At 33.5% G+C, this 15,864-nt stretch overlaps 2 protein-coding genes across 5 annotated transcripts in view; both read right to left on the bottom strand.

The window, feature by feature from the left end:
- Window positions 1-15,804, bottom strand: part of LOC140443947 (uncharacterized) — a 46,105-nt gene extending 30,301 nt beyond the window's left edge. Inside the window, exons 1-3 of one of the 4 annotated variants that reach the window (XM_072535494.1) lie at window positions 15,574-15,804; window positions 15,393-15,518; window positions 1,046-3,680 (exon numbers count right to left, since the gene is read on the bottom strand). In XM_072535494.1, coding sequence (XP_072391595.1) covers window positions 2,410-3,680; window positions 15,393-15,518; window positions 15,574-15,727 — 1,551 coding nt within the window. In that variant the 5' untranslated portion in view covers window positions 15,728-15,804 and the 3' untranslated portion in view covers window positions 1,046-2,409. Of the gene's footprint in view, window positions 1-1,045; window positions 3,681-15,392; window positions 15,519-15,573 lie in introns of those variants that run through there. The other 3 variants (XM_072535503.1, XM_072535477.1, XM_072535485.1) reach the window with 3 other exon arrangements.
- Window positions 7,501-11,593, bottom strand: LOC140442270 (uncharacterized). The gene is made up of 3 exons (XM_072533347.1): window positions 11,122-11,593; window positions 9,604-10,984; window positions 7,501-8,013 (listed from the first exon to the last, which is right to left on the bottom strand). The coding sequence occupies exons 2-3, from the start codon at window positions 10,819-10,821 to the stop codon at window positions 7,501-7,503; spliced, it is 1,731 nt and encodes a 576-aa protein (XP_072389448.1). The 5' UTR covers window positions 10,822-10,984; window positions 11,122-11,593.
- Window positions 15,805-15,864: the final 60 nt, after the last annotated feature.

The raw sequence follows: 15,864 nt of genomic DNA, 5'->3' as shown, positions 1-15,864 counted from the left end.
TACCGAAACTGGTAGATTAACTCAAAAATCGACTGCTTCACTATTTAAACTATTTACATAAACTTACATTCGGTATCTTGTTTTTTAACTAAACTCCATTAACACTATTTCATCTGTATACCGAAACTGGTAGATAAACTCAAAAATCAACTGCTTTACTATTTAAACTGTCCATTGTTTTTTTACCTAAACTTCATAACACTCTTTCATTTGCACACCCAATCTAGTAGAATAACTCACTATTTAAACTATTTTCACGATTTTATGATAAATCTTCACAAAATTAAACTAATGGCTGCCACAGAAACTTTCCGAAAATTACTTATCCGAATATGACTGATTTCAATCGATGCTATTTTATCACAGGAATGTTTGCTTTGATGCCTTGCAATTGCCAGTAAATTTTTTTATCTCGCAGTCAACTCTTAAAAGATTCTATAGGAGGAAGCATTATTTTAAATAAACAAACATTCCAATTCCATAGTGTTTATAATAAATAATAATAAATCCATAAATAAATCTTAGCTAATTAAGCACTTTCTTTGGAATGTATAGAATAGCAATTATGACAAAATGCCTTTCCAATATAATGCGCAATAAAATTTTTATACAGGACGGGACCTCTATGTAAAGTAAAAAAAAAATTGAATTCTTAAAGTTTTTACTTCACATTTTAAAAAAATAATTTTTCACATTTAGCCGATTACAATCCTGCAACTGTCAGATTTAACTAAAATGTCATGCAATAATTCTCGACATTCTTAAAATCCTATATGACGTCAAAATTAGTGACGCACTGAAAGAAGGGTTTGGGACAGACTGTATGTAAAAAAACAATGTAATATATTTTATTATTTTAGTCTTATTTTTAATATGCATATTCCCACTAAATTTTGTTATCTTCGGTTTACAATCTTGATTGAACCGCAAGCTATAAGACATTAATTACTCGCAGTTAATTATTCTTTCAACAATTAACTATGATTGGTCAATTTAGTAAAGTTTATGGACAGGGAGAAATAAAAATCGAGGCAATAAACAATATAATTATTTTTTTAATACTATAGAATATTCACAATATATTTATATTACATTAGAAGTATTCAATTCGAAACAAATTAGATTATGAATTTTAATTCAATATAAAATATATCAAGTCTTCTCTGGAATAATCGGAAACGCAGCGGAAACCCCTAACCTAACCCTAGACCCGAAGGTTGCTATTGTTTAAAGAGATAGAAAACTACACTCCTCTTAACGCAAATTTGCCTACACCTCGGTTGCGCTCCCTCCAACGGTTTCTTACCACCATGCGACTGATCAAGAATCAGTTAGAAAAACTCCGTGAACACCAAACTTTCTGTTCGGAAGTCTCGGATTTTTAACACCGCGAACACTCAAAACGCAACTGCAAATGCGAATCAGTCATGGATTGTCTCCGCGAACAAAGCTATTGTCTTAATTATTATCTGCTCAAATTATTTAGTATATACGTATATATATATATATATATATATATATATATATATATACACATCGGTTTAGAACGTCTTTCGACGTTGTCCAATACCTAAACACCATCTCTTCCTATCTTCGCAGTCGTTTGTTGTTAAATTTCTTTCGCTCATGGACTTGTTTACACCGTGTTGCCATTCTAATCTGGGTCTTCCTCTTTTCCGTCGACCTATCGGTTGCCATTCTAATTCTTTTTTGGGGAGTCTTGTTGCTGGCATCCGTTGAACATGCCCATACCACCTTAATTGTTTCTTCTCTATATCTTGAGTTATATTTCCTTCTATTCCCATACGTTGTTTTATTACATCATTTCTGATTCGGTCTCGTCTGGAAATACCTAAAGATCTTCTCATTGCATCCATCTCTACTGCTTCTATTCGCTTTTTGTTCTTTTCACTAATTCTCCATGTTTCAGCGCCATAAAGAAGAGTAGTTTTAATCATGGTCTCATATATATTAAATTTTCTTCCTTTCGTGATCTCTTTACTCCACAGTATACCATTGAGACATCCTAAGAAAAATTATTTAGTATTAACCTTAAATGTTTTAGTTCAGTTCCAGTGTTCTCGGGTATTATCAGCAACTGTAGTTTGGTACAAACTCGTTGTTAAGTAAATTTATTTATTGTTGTACTTACAGTACTATATACTGTTAATAGTACATTGTAACGATGAACATTGTATATCATATAAAATATACTCCTTTAATATCTATCAAAATATATTTAGCTATAGTACAGATCTACTTTCAAGTTACATACAATAAAATTGTTTCCTTATAAACAGTCTTCCAGATACCAAACATGCTTAGGACAAGTTTCACAGTTTTAAGAATATTCCTCAGTGTGAAATCTCATATGACGTTTCAAACTACAAGCTCGAGTAGTATGCATTTTTAAGTATGCATTTTTAAGTGCCTTTTTAAACTTCCCGATCCATTATATCGTTTAAAACAAATTTCACACTTATAAGGTTTTTCTCCAGTGTGCACTCTCGAATGACGTTTCAAACTTCCCGATTCACTAAACTGCTTAAAACAAATATCACACTTGTAAGGTTTCTCTCTAGTGTGCACTCTCAAATGATTTTTCAAATCGTATGCTTGAATAAATTGCTTCAGACAAATGTCACACTTGTAAGGCTTTTCTCCAGTGTGCAGTTTCGCGTGTCTTTTTAAACTTCCTAATTCACTAAACTGCTTGAAACAAATTTCACACTTGTACGGTTTCTCTCCAGTGTGCACTCTCAAATGTATTTTCAAACTTCCTGCTTGACTAAATTGCTTAAAACAAATTTCACATTTATATAGCTTTTCTCCAGAGTGTACTTTGAAATGGTTTTTCAATCTGCTTTCTTCACTAAACTGCTTAAAACAAATTTCACAATTGTAAATCTTTTCTCCAGTGTGCAGTATCACATGACTTTTCAAATAACTTGCTCGGGTAAACTGCTTAAAACAAATTTCACACTTATAAGGTTTTTCTCCAGTGTGCACTCTCGAATGACGTTTCAAACTTCTTAATTCACTAAACTGCTTGAAACAAATTTCACACTTGTACGGTTTTTCTCCAGTGTGCACTCTCAAATGTATTTTCAAACTTCCTGTTTGACTAAATTGCTTAAAACAAATTTCACATTTATATAGCTTTTTTCCAGTGTGTACTTTGAAATGGTTTTTCAATTCGCTTTCTTCACTAAACTGCTTAAAACAAATTTCACACTTGTAAATCTTTTCTCGAGTGTGCAATATCGCATGCCTTTTCACATAACTTGCTCGGGTAAACTGCTTAAAACAAATTTCACACTTATAAGGTTTTTCTCCAGTGTGCACTCTCGAATGACGTTTCAAACTTCCCGATTCACTAAACTGCTTAAAACAAATTTCGCACTTGTAAGGTTTTTTTCCAGTATGAGTTCTCAAATGACTCTTCAAATTGTCTTTCTGAGAAATCAGCTTAAAACAAATTTCACATTTATAAAGTCCTTCTCCAATTTCATCTTTTTTACAGTTATTTAAATTATTTTTGTAAAGTAAATCTTCAGCACATATATAATTTTTTAATGTTGTGTCTTCAGGTTTAAGACTTATTTGTTGTTTTTTATTACACGCATTTTCAGGTAACATTTTCGTAATTTCTATTTCCAATAATTTCTTCTGAGAAAAACCTAAAATAAAAAATATAACTTTAAGAAAATTGCGTCTGCTGAAACAGCAAGGAAAATGAAAACCAACAAAAAATTAGTGCGAATGAATCTAGTACCAAATAAAACTAGAGCCGTAATACTTGATAGTTAACAAACGTCCCGCAAAAATGGGATTGTCCCGTTTTTTAGCGATCTTAGCTAGAGTCCCAAAAAAGTTTCCGGGTCGCCTAAACTTCTGTATTTACGTTGTTGATGATACACTTTTGTCGGATCATCTTCTCGTCTCCTTGACAGTTAAACTTGTCCATTGCTGTCCTCCCCTCTAGCCGACAGTTGATCTGGACATTTCTGCAGGCAGCTATCCAAGTCATCCGGAGTGTTAGAAGTCAGTGTGACTGTGGGTGTATGTCTGTTACAAGTTTTTGGTTAGTACATCTCGTATTGTCAATTGGTAATTACGTCCAAGCGTCAGTGCAAGTTTAAGAAGTACTCCAAAGAATGTAAGTACATTAAAAAGGTACGCTATGACAATGAAGCAAAATGCATAGTTTGTAATACTGTTTTTAGTACTGCTCATGGTGGACGTTCAGATATAAAACAAAACATCGCATTCGTAAAACATACGAACAGGCTAAGTGCCTTAAGTACCAGTAAGTCTCTCGAACATTATTTGATAAAACACGATTCTAATGACGAAACGAAAATTGGAACTGCTGAACTAACTCAGGTCATGTGCATTTTGTCAGACCTGGAACGACTTTAAGAATTCTACAATCAGCACGCCCACTTGATCCGCAGTAAAATATCCAGAAATGATCTTAGTAAGAGAAGTTAGGGCAGCAGCTATGCCATTACTAACTAAATGGCTAGATAAGTTTGACTTCTTAATAGGCTTGGAATCAGATACTTATAGGCGACAATCAGATATTGGTTTAATCGGTTGTAATACTTCGGTGTGTAAGGCAAGAAGAAACCAATACACTAAATATTCTCAAGATATTATGACTATAAAAACTTATGGAAAACAAAAGGCCCCTAGTCCATGGCAGACCTTAAATGGTCAAGGGGTGCTAAGAATCTCAACGTTAAATGCTAGGAACCACCCGAAAGTGGAAAACAAAAATGACACATTGACAATTGGAACCTGGAATGCAAAATCTCTCTTTATGTCAGGAAAATCTCATAACATCGTGAGATAAATGAAAAGAATAGGAGTCAACATTCTCTGAGTCAGTGAAGTTAGATGGCTTGGATCTGGACAGACAAACATCGATAACCATGTGACACACTATGCTGGTAATGACGATCCTCATCATTATAACTGAGTGGCATTTATAGTTGACGAGAAAAGCAGTAAATGTGTAAAGAACTTTATACCTATATCTGATAGAGTAGTTATGTTACAAATTAATACCACTACTCGAAACATTAACTTTATTCAAGTATATGCTCCTACAGGAGAAAAACCAGAAAGAGAAATACGAGAATTCTAACAAGAGATCAAACAACTAATGAAGATTGCAAAGAAATAAATTTACTTTAACCTTTAACTGTGGCTTATTCCCATCTAAATAGTAATTACTTTAAAATGCCACAAGAAAATTGCTTCAGAACAATATTAAGAAACACAAAATAAGAAACTAGATTGATTATTATTATTTGACAAGCGTTATAGAAGTAGAATCAGGGCAGTTAAAACATATCCCGGGACGGACATCGGTTCCAACCAAAATCCTATTATCGGTAAAATCTCAATTAAACTGAAGAAAATCAAATGTAGAGAAGATAAAACCTAGCCTCGAAAAACTTAAAGATCCAGCAATACAGGCAGAGATAGAAAAAATAATCAATCATACACTCAAAGAAAATTTCAGTGAAGCAATGAAGAAAATTTTCAGTCCTTAACACTACTATTTAACAAAATATATACAACTGGAATCTTCCCAAAAGACTGGCTTAGATCGACATTTATACCTATACCCAAGAAAAATAAAGCAAATAGATGCTCACAGTTCAGATTAAATAGCCTGATGAACCATTTTCTGAAAATTTTACTCAAAATTGTACCTCAACATATATACAGAGAATGCGAAAGAAATCTGAGCGACAATTAATTTGGATTTCGTATGGGGTTGGTACGAAGGAGGCAGTATTTGACATCCAGATATTACTACAAAAATGCCGAGATCAACGAAAAGACGTGTTTCTCTGTTTTATCGACTACGAAAAAGCGTTTGATCGAGTAAAACACACAGAACTCATAGAAACCTTAACACAACATGGTGTAGACCATAACACGGTGGCCTTTGGCCATTATTAACAACCTGTATTGGGATCAAATGGCGTCGATTAAAATAGACAATCGTACGACAGCAGAAATGGCAATAAAAAGAGGAGTTTACCAGGGCTGTGTAATTTCTCCACTATTGTTTAATATATACCCTTATAAATGTGCATGCACCAACAGAAAATACAGATGAAGACGTTAAAGATAGCTTTTATGAACAATTAGAACATATGTTTTGCAAAATACCATCATATGACATAAAAATAATTGTAGGAGATTTGAATGCCAAGATTTACTATATTTTACATTTTTTTCATAAAAAAAGACGAACAACGAGGAACATTTCAAATTTGACGTAAAATTTGGACATAACGCTGAAGACCACCGCTCTTCACCGCGGCTACAACGAAAGTGACGAAATCGAAATTATCTTAAAAAATTGATCGTATATGTTGGAATAAACAAAACACTTTGGGTTTAAGACACATAAACAAGACACAACGGAAATTAAGACGTAAATTCTTAATTTGAAAACGCAATATCGGGCGGTTTGAACAAAGAAATATCGAATAAATTTGCGCCTGTGACATAAACAAACAATAAAATGATTTATTATCGACGGCGGCGACTTAAAAAGAACGAAAGATTATTTGGGTTTTAAATTGAAGGATACGAACTAAGAAACATTGAAAAAATTCTTCGTTATTATAATGCATATATAAGGGGATTTCAATTAACACATATACGAGGGGATTCCAATAAATTTCAAATGCTACAACGTACTACCAACCATTGAATATAGTTTCAACGCAAAGTTATGAAGTTTAGGAAAACGATCCTTAAAGACTAACTTCCAAAAGGTACTAATGTCTTCATTTTTCTTTGCTTGCAAAAACAAATCGGACTGTAGTTCGCACAGCTCTAATTGGTATTCTGCTGATTGGTTCTGGATGTTGACTCCCATTGGATTGTCAAAAAGCTCAAGATCGGGTTTTTGGTTCATCAAATTCAAAAAACCTTTCATCGAATTCTCTTTTTATTTGTGTAAGAACTTTTGCAAACCTCGAGAAATCGACCATGGTTTCTTCTGGATTTATTTCGAAACACGCAGGAAAATGTGTGAGGTCGTTTATGTTTATGCACTTCTCAAAAAGATCAAGTTTTTTGCGAAATGTCTCAATTTGACCAACCAACTGTGATACTGTCTTATTTTTCCCCTGGAGTTGTAGGTTTAACGTGTTCAAGTGAGAGGTAATGTCTGTTAGAAATGCCAGTTCATGAAGAAATGTTTTGTTCTTAAGTTTTATTATAAATACGTCCGTGTTAATAACGATTTCCTTTTCAAAAAACAGTAAGATCTCTTTTGTTAAAGAAACAAAATTTCTAAGGCATTTACCTGCACTCAACCAGCGTATCTCTGAATGTAGGGGGATGTCCTTAAATTCAGTATTTAATTCCTCCAAGAAAGAGATGACTTTTCGGTGTCGCTGAGCTCTGTTTCTTTCTCTTAAGCTGTTTACTATCCGCACTACAGTTTTCATAGTATCGTTGATTTTAATCTTGATGGATAATGCAATGAAACATAACACAGTTAACGCCATTTTTCCGCAAAAGTCCAACCAATCCCGTTATGTGTCCCATCATTGCTTTTGCTCCGTCGGTGCAAACGCGACAGCACTTTTGAAAACCGCCTATATTTTTCACAGCGTCACTAACTGCTTCAAATATATTTATACCTTTGTTCTCGTCTTCCATGTGGTGCAGTTCCTCAATTACACAGAAATCTTCACTGATGCATCTAACAAAAATTAATAGCTGATTTTTGTCAGTAATATCAACAGATTCGTCCAGGGCTAAGGAGTAGTACAAACAATCACGAAGTGTGTCGACCATTTTTTTAAATACATGAGTATTAAGCTCATCAACTCTTCTAGATACAGTTTGATGGGAAACTAAAACACATTCAAAATTTTTGGCCATCTTTTCATCTCCAAAGGATCGCGCCATTTTAACGGCACACCGCTTAATCATTTCTCCATCTCTAAATGCTTTTTTACTTTTGACAAGCTGTAAACATACTTCATATGTTGATGATTAACAGCTGTCGGTTTTGTAAATAGAGATTTTTGTTTATTCAATTTAACTCTTTTACAAGAGTATTGTGAGCTTCGCCTTGATATTTGTCGTATTTTGTTTTGTGCTGGGTTTCATAATGCCTACTAATATTATATTCTTTTGATACCGCGAGTACTTGACAACAAATAATGCACTGAGGTTTGCCTTTTCATTCGATGAAGAAATATTGATTTTCCCATTTTCCTTGGAACGTACGATTCTCTTCAAAAATTTTGTTTTTTTTTTGTACTACTCATTCTGAATTTAACTCTAAAGTTAATTCAACACGACACGTGCAGCTGACTGAAGCTAACTGCCCGCTCATCGGGAGTGGTCGTTCAAGGTTAACCACTTTCGAGAGAGAAAGATTAGGGAAGTTAGACAGGGTTGGAACAGGTAAAAGTTATCAATGGCAATATTTTTGAAATGTATTTGCGGGAGCCGCAATTTAACGAGTCTCGGGCTGCGTGCGGCCCGCGTGCCTAAGGTTGGACCACACTGCTTTAAGTTAAATAAACACAATTGCATTGCGTTTTGTAGTGATAATACAAACATAAATTAAAAAACTTTACATAGTGATAACGAGGGTTACATACACGTAACTTCATTTGTAAATCTATCTGCTCGTTTATCTTCTTCTTAAAGTTCCATCTCCTATCGGAGGTTGGATATTATAACGGCTATGGTCACTTTGTTGGCTGCTGCTCTGAAAAGTTGTAGTGAACTACAGTTAAACCACTCTCTAAGGTTCTTCAGCCAGGAGATGCGTCTTCTTCCTATGTTTCTTCTTCTTTGGATCCTTCCTTGCATAATAATTCTCAGCAGCTCATATTTTTCTCCTCTGGTTATGTGACCCAAATATTCTAGTTTTCTTCTTTTTATGCTGTTCATAATTTCTAACTCCTTATTTAGACGTCGTAGTACCTCAGCATTGGTAATCCTTTGAACCCACTGAATTTTTAATATTCTTCTGTAACACCACATTTCGAACGCTTCTATTTTTTTTATGTGTTGTTTCTTCAATGTCCAAGCTTCCATTCCGTATTGTAAGATAGAAAATATGTAGCATCTTAGAGCCCTCAATCTGAGATGCAACTGAAGGTCTCTGTTGGTAAGCATTGTCTTCATTTTCACAAATGCTTGCCTTGCAGTTTCAATTCGGACTTTGATTTCTCTGCTTTGGTCATTTTTGTCATCAACCCAGGTTCCCAGATATTTATATGTCTATACTTTTTCTATTTGGGTTTGCTCTATCATTAATCTTTCATTTCCATGTTGCGTTTTTGAGACAATCATAAATTTAGTTTTTCTCTTATTTATTTTTAGTCCGTATCTAATGCAATAATCGTTAATTCTATTTACCAATTCTTGTAGCGATTCCAGGGTGTCTGCCATTATAACGGTGTCATCAGCGAATCTTATGTTATTTACTATTCTTCCGTTTACAGAGATTCCATCACCCAGATCCGCTATCGCTTCCTGGAATATGGCTTCACTGTACACGTTAAACAGTAATGGTGACAGAACACAGCCCTGTCTTACTCCTCTCTTTATATCTATATTTTCGGACTTTTGTTCTTCTATCTTTATATTGGCCTTTTGATTCCAATACAGATTGATAATGATTCGTAAGTCTCGTCTCTCTATATCTTTGTTTCTCAGTATTTCTATTAGTTTTTCATGTCGGACCCTGTCGAATGCCTTCTCGAAGTCGATGAAACAGGAATAAATATCTAGGTTCATATCTAAGCATCTTTGAGAGAGGACATTAAAAGCAAACAATGCCTCTCTCGTTCCCAGTCCCTTGCGGAACCCAAACTGAGTATCATCCATATCATCTTCTAGTTTTCTATATAATCTTCCATGAATCACCTTTAGAAATATTTTGAGGGTATGGCTTATTAGTGATATTGTCCTATAGTCTGAACAATCTTTGGCATATACTGTTTTTGGTATTGCTACAAAGGTGGACACCAACCATTCCTGTGGGATTTTTCCAGTTTTATATACTTCATTAAATAGGTCCAGAAGTACAGGTAGAGTTTCATCGTCTAGACATTTCAGTAGTTCCGCAGGTATTTCGTCTGGACCTACAGTTTTTCCGTTTTTTGCGTTTCGTATTGCTTGTTCGATTTCCTCTATTATGATCTCTGGCCCCGTTTCGCTGTCGATTTCTTCCGGTTCTTGCCGATTATCCTCAAACAGATCTGTTATGTATGTCTTCCATTTTTTTAATTTCTCTTTAATTTCTATAATGATTTTTCCATTTGCGTCTTTCAGAAGGGCATCTTTCTTTTTTCTCAGTGTATTTGTCATTTCCTTTATTTTCTTATGCATGTTAAAGCTATCGTACTGTTTAGCATATGCCTCTATTTCACTGCATTGATTAGCAAGCCAGGTGGATTTGGCCTCTTTTATTTTCTTTCCTATCAATCTCTGTAGTTCCTTGTATTTTGCTTTACTCCTGCCTTTATGTTTCCTTCTTTCCTCCATTAGATCTAAGATTTCTGAAGTCATCCATCTCTGTTTTTTTCTTATTTTTGTCTGCAGTAGCTTTTCTCCTGCCTTTATTAAAGTTTCCTGTACCATGTTCCATTTGTCATTAACATCTGTTGTTTTTATCACGTCTTGTTTGATTTTCTTTAAGTTATCATTTATTTCTTGTTTTAAGCTCTGACGTATAGGTTCTTCTTTTATCTTTGAGACATCAAACCGTGGTATATTTGTTTGTTTTTGGATCTTCTTCAATTTTATCTGCATTACGCCTACTAATGGCTTATGGTCTGAATTTATGTCAGCTCCGGGGTATGTTCTCAGAGACTTTATAGCGTTTTTATATCTAGATTTTATTAAAATGTAATCTATCTGGTTTCGAACAATGTTGTCTTCTGAATCCGCAGGTGATTTCCAAGTATAAAGTCTTCTTTTAGGTAATTTAAAATTTGTATTCATTATTACCATCTCCTCGCTTTGGCAGAATTCGACAAGTCTGTCCCCTCTTTCATTTTTTTCTCCCAAGCCAAATTCCCCCACGCATCCGTCCACTTTTCCTTTTCCAACCTTGGCGTTGAAATCTCCCATCACCAACAATATATCATCTTTTTTTGTGGATCTTATGATTTCGTTCAATTGCATGTAGAACCTCTCTATCTCGGTCTCATCTTTGTCGGCAGTTGGTGCATATATTTGTACAATGTTTATCTTTTTAGAGAATGTCTGCAATTGAATCATCATCAATCTCTCTGAGTAGGGAGTAAAACCAACTACTGATTTATTTGTCGCTTTGTCTACAAGAATGGCAACTCCATTCTTGTAGACAATGCTCGTTTATAGAAATTGTTAAATTTTTAAACTCTTATTTTATTTTTCTATATACACTGTGTGAACAAGGACGCTAAAAGAATTTTGTGAAATGGTAGACATCAAACATGGCACTATTTTAGCACATTCAAAAACTTAGTTGTCTTTGATACCTGCAATAGAACAAATTTCAAAACTGTTTGATGCTCTAAAGGATTTATTTTTAAACAAGAAAGAGCTCCAAACATCTTGTTAACATTCTTTAAAAAGTCTTTAAGTGAGGTATAACCTATGGTTTGTCCATTGCTAATTAAAAATTTTCCAGCAGGAAATTAAAAAGATTGAAGGAAGTATAAAAATTGTTATAGAAGTTAAAGATGTATTGGAATCTACTCTCACACCTTTGATCAGAAGAAAAGGTGAAAAAATCTTATCATTTAATGGTTGCTTTTGAAGTTGGGAACAAATTGTACTTAGAAATTATTTGTTACTTCAAGGGAAAAAAATATTGACATAAATGATACTTTGCTATTCCATCAATTGGTACAGTAAGTGGATTTTGTGGGTGAAAAAATTTAAAGATGGACTGATGGAGAAAGAACACCACCTGTGTCATAAAACAATTTTTTTTAACCCTATATCCTGTATTATTGTATTTTTGCAAAATCATGTATTTATGGTAAATTCATTGTATGAGTCCTGTAGTCGAGTTTCTGAGCTTATTTTCAAAACAAAAATTAGCTAAAATAAGTTATTAGCTGTTATATATATCATATATGTAACTCTAGGACATACAGAGAGCAAAATAAAAAAAAAATGCTAAAGGTATATTAAATTATATATTCAAGCATGAAAGATGTTTTACATATGTATAGAGAATTATGTTCTCCACTGCGCACCGTCGTCTTCTTTTTCGGAATGTATATCAAAATGTGATCTTGTCTGTAAAATCTGACGGTGTGGTTGGTGCGACTACCAAAACTGCTTGAAATTGAAAGTTTCGTGTGACGTGCACCTTTAGCTTCTGTACCATACTTCATAAGATATGAAGTGGCTATATCTCTGCGAAAATCGATTTGTTTTACAGAATTGCCGGTCTTCTTATAACTATGCCAAGCGTTTTCCATGATTCGTCTAGTAACCATGTAAATAATGGCCACCACCATTTTTTTGATCTAATACCAATCCTGTACCTCCCTATGTTGTGATCCATCAAGCCCGTCCCTTCCATTGATGAATTATATTTTCCTATGAAACACGGACGAGGCACATGAATAATTTTCTTCTCTTGTCGAGAAAACCTTTTAACAAGTTCAATAACGTCACTAAAATTACTCCAATCTGCCTATTTTTGAAAATCAGTTTTCGAGGTTAAAGGTATACCGTTAGGTAAACAACGATTTTCGCGAATGGTACCGGTGCACCATATACCATTTTCTCGCAAATTTGACAGTAGGTTAACACTGGAAAACAAATTATCTACAAAGAGTTTATATGATAAATTCCTTTTATTTGTGGGTAGCTCACGCAATATGTTTAACAGTGGAGCGGAAGCTTTCCCACATAATTTTTCGTCTCTCGCTGGATTTTGGGTTCTTTCCCTGATATATATCAAAATTAATTAGATAACCGTCTTTTGTGTTTAGCGACCACATTTTAAATCCAAATCTGATTGGCTTTCCCTTTATAAACTGCTTACAAGAATGCTTCCCGTAGCATCTAACCATGGATTCGTCATGACATATTTCTTCTTCTGGCACCAAGTTCTTTATAAAATTGTTTTATAAATAGTTCATAAGGGGACGGATTTTCCATGCTTTATCATTTGGTTTTATGCTATTATTGTCTGCCTATGTACAAATTAAATGATTTGTTCGAATCGATTATGCCCTCATTGTATTTTTAACAAAAGGATGGTCCATGTTTATTTTAGAATCCCAGTAACATCGCTTTCCTGGTTTCAATCAATGGATGGATGTCCATTTTTTTTTTCAATATTCATTAACAGCTTATTTTAAATGTATCAGGCTCAGGCACAACATTTTAGCACACTATATCTGCAAACATGTAAACATGCATTACAGGAACTGTAAAATTTCACATATACTTACACCATCTATGCAATCCTATCATAAGTTTCTTGCAGACCACTGTTTAAATTTCATAATATTGCATAACTTATATGTAACACTGAGATATTAAGGGTTAATGCGCACCAAGCTAGAACAGTACACTGAATTTTTTAAGATATGTCAGTATGTGTTTGTGACCTCTGCCTTAATGGTAATACTGATAGAATATTTTGCTTATGAACCTTCAATGGATAAACAAAAGAAACAAAATGGGAGTGGATACTCTTTCTGCAATATTGTAGGTACTCTGCAATTTAAAAATGGATTGTTCTAGTTTTTACCATTTTATATTGGATAAGAAAGAGGTTTTAACATTATCTAGAATGAAAGAAAAATATCCCCAATTCAAAAATTAAGAATTTTTGACATAACTTTGACTAACGATTTTAGTTATCTTGTTTAATTATGTTTTGAAGTATGTATTAATAGATAAGTATTCAATGCAAAATCAAATTCAATGCTAGGTAAATCGAGAAAGATTTATAGATCTCAATGGAGGCCTGACCCCCTTTAGTTGGAGGGTATCGTCCCAAGTCCTCGTTAGGCGTGTAAAGTTTTTTTTTTTAATTTATGAATTAGTCACCCTAGGAAAACAGTACAGTAGCCCCATTTATAATCAAATGAATTGAATATGTCAATGTGAAAAGGACTCAAGTCCATTAATTAAGACTTCTGTTCCGTTTCATTAGAAAGGGGCATAAGACCAAATTTAGATTTAAATTTTAATTTCCCTTTTATGTTGACTTGCTGTATATAAAGATATTCCCTTGTTACACAAAAGATATAAAACACTTGAAGAAATGAAATGGCACCAAAAAGAGATATTTCAAAAAAGTGATTACTAAAAATCTAATGCCAAAGCAAATTCTAATGTCAATGACGCCTTGTATTTATTACATAGGTGTGTTTTATTATAGTCATTCTTTGGTTATAAAGATTGTTTTCAGGAGTAATATTGTTCCATTCTTGTACTATGTGTTGCCAGTAAGTCTGTAATAATCCAGATTGTTCCATAAATTGCTGTCTTTAAACAGAACCACAAAAAAACTTCATTGGAAAAAAATGAAAGTTTTCTTCACAATAATGGTTGTGTATTCAAAGTCCCAAGTAAAAAAGAATAGTCCAACAATATGATCACTAAAACTTCCTGCCCAAAGGTTGAGTTTCTATGAATGTTGGGTATGTAACTTATGAAATATAGAAACAAGAAAGTTCCACCACTACCAACAAAGAGGATATCCTGTTACGATCGGTAGGACATTTTTGAGAGTTACTGGAAGAGGAGCCTACTAACAAGATAGAACTAAAGTACCAAAATAAATTTGTGGAATACCTCTTAGTAGAGGAGGTGAAAATCTCTATAAAAAAACACAAATTCCCAGGCAGCAATGTATTAAGATGATATGTATAATAATTAATTTGCATTTAATATAAACATATCAATAACCTGAGGTGAACTGTACAGAGTACACTTGAACTTCCCTATATTGATAAACATACATTTATATTGGAAAGTCACAAGCATTTTGACATAAAGAAATACCTGAATAAAAGGTATTAATAATATATTAGAGTATTGCCTCACAGCCATTAGTGTTGGTCAGTAAGTATTGTATTTACTAATATGTTAAGCTGTGATTATAAACAAAAGTTAATTGTTAGTTATTATAATCATATAATGGAATAAAATGTAATATAACATTAGTTGCACAATAAACCCAAAAGGCACATCATCATATACATTATAAGAACATGGCAACACCACCAAAGGCCAATATTTTGTTCTATGGATGTTCTTTGTAGTGTAGCTACCTTCAAGGGAACATTCTCTAGACTTTGTCCCATTTCATTTTACTAGTACCAAAATAAGTTCACCGAAATTTTCATCATTTATCTTACCTGAATTATACTCATCTGGTTCATTCTTCAAATCTTCCAAATCAAAGGATGTAGTTAGCTGATTCTCTGGATATCCTTGGTCATCATCAACAAACTCTTCCTTAATTTCAGCTTTCACTTCCATAACTAATAAAATATAAATTACATCATATTGTTTAGTGTACTATTTTAATTTTATTACTTGTCTTACTTGAGTTATCTTCTGGTTCATGCTTTAAGTTCCCAAGATCTGTTGATTTGTATAGCTGACTCTCTATATTATATCTTTGGTCATATTCAACAAACTTTTCGTTAATTTTAAATTCCATAGTTAATAAATCATCCATTGGAAACATACAAAAATATTTATAGGAAATTAAAAAGCCTGGTATATTGTAGCAGATTCTTTGATTGTAGTGTGGGACGTTTTTCACATTTGGTCCCAGTGAAGATAGCCTCAAATTAGCTGTCACTGTCAATTAAGTTTCACAGA

This window comes from Diabrotica undecimpunctata, chromosome 1 (assembly GCF_040954645.1).
Source record: "Diabrotica undecimpunctata isolate CICGRU chromosome 1, icDiaUnde3, whole genome shotgun sequence".
Classification (NCBI taxonomy): domain Eukaryota; kingdom Metazoa; phylum Arthropoda; class Insecta; order Coleoptera; family Chrysomelidae; genus Diabrotica; species Diabrotica undecimpunctata.
The sequence above is the reverse complement of the archived record's forward strand: the minus strand, read 5'-3'. Positions and strand labels throughout refer to the sequence as shown.

What these genes read in the sequence shown, in the direction of transcription:
- LOC140442270 (XM_072533347.1), bottom strand. Translation starts at nt 10,821, where the DNA reads ATGCAGATAAAATTGAAGAAGATCCAAAAACAAACAAATATACCACGG. An exon ending in ATATAGATATAAAGAGAGGA is followed by an intron (nt 8,014 to 9,603) that starts GTAAGACAGGGC and finishes GTATGTTTACAG; the next exon opens with CTTGTCAAAAGTAAAAAAGC.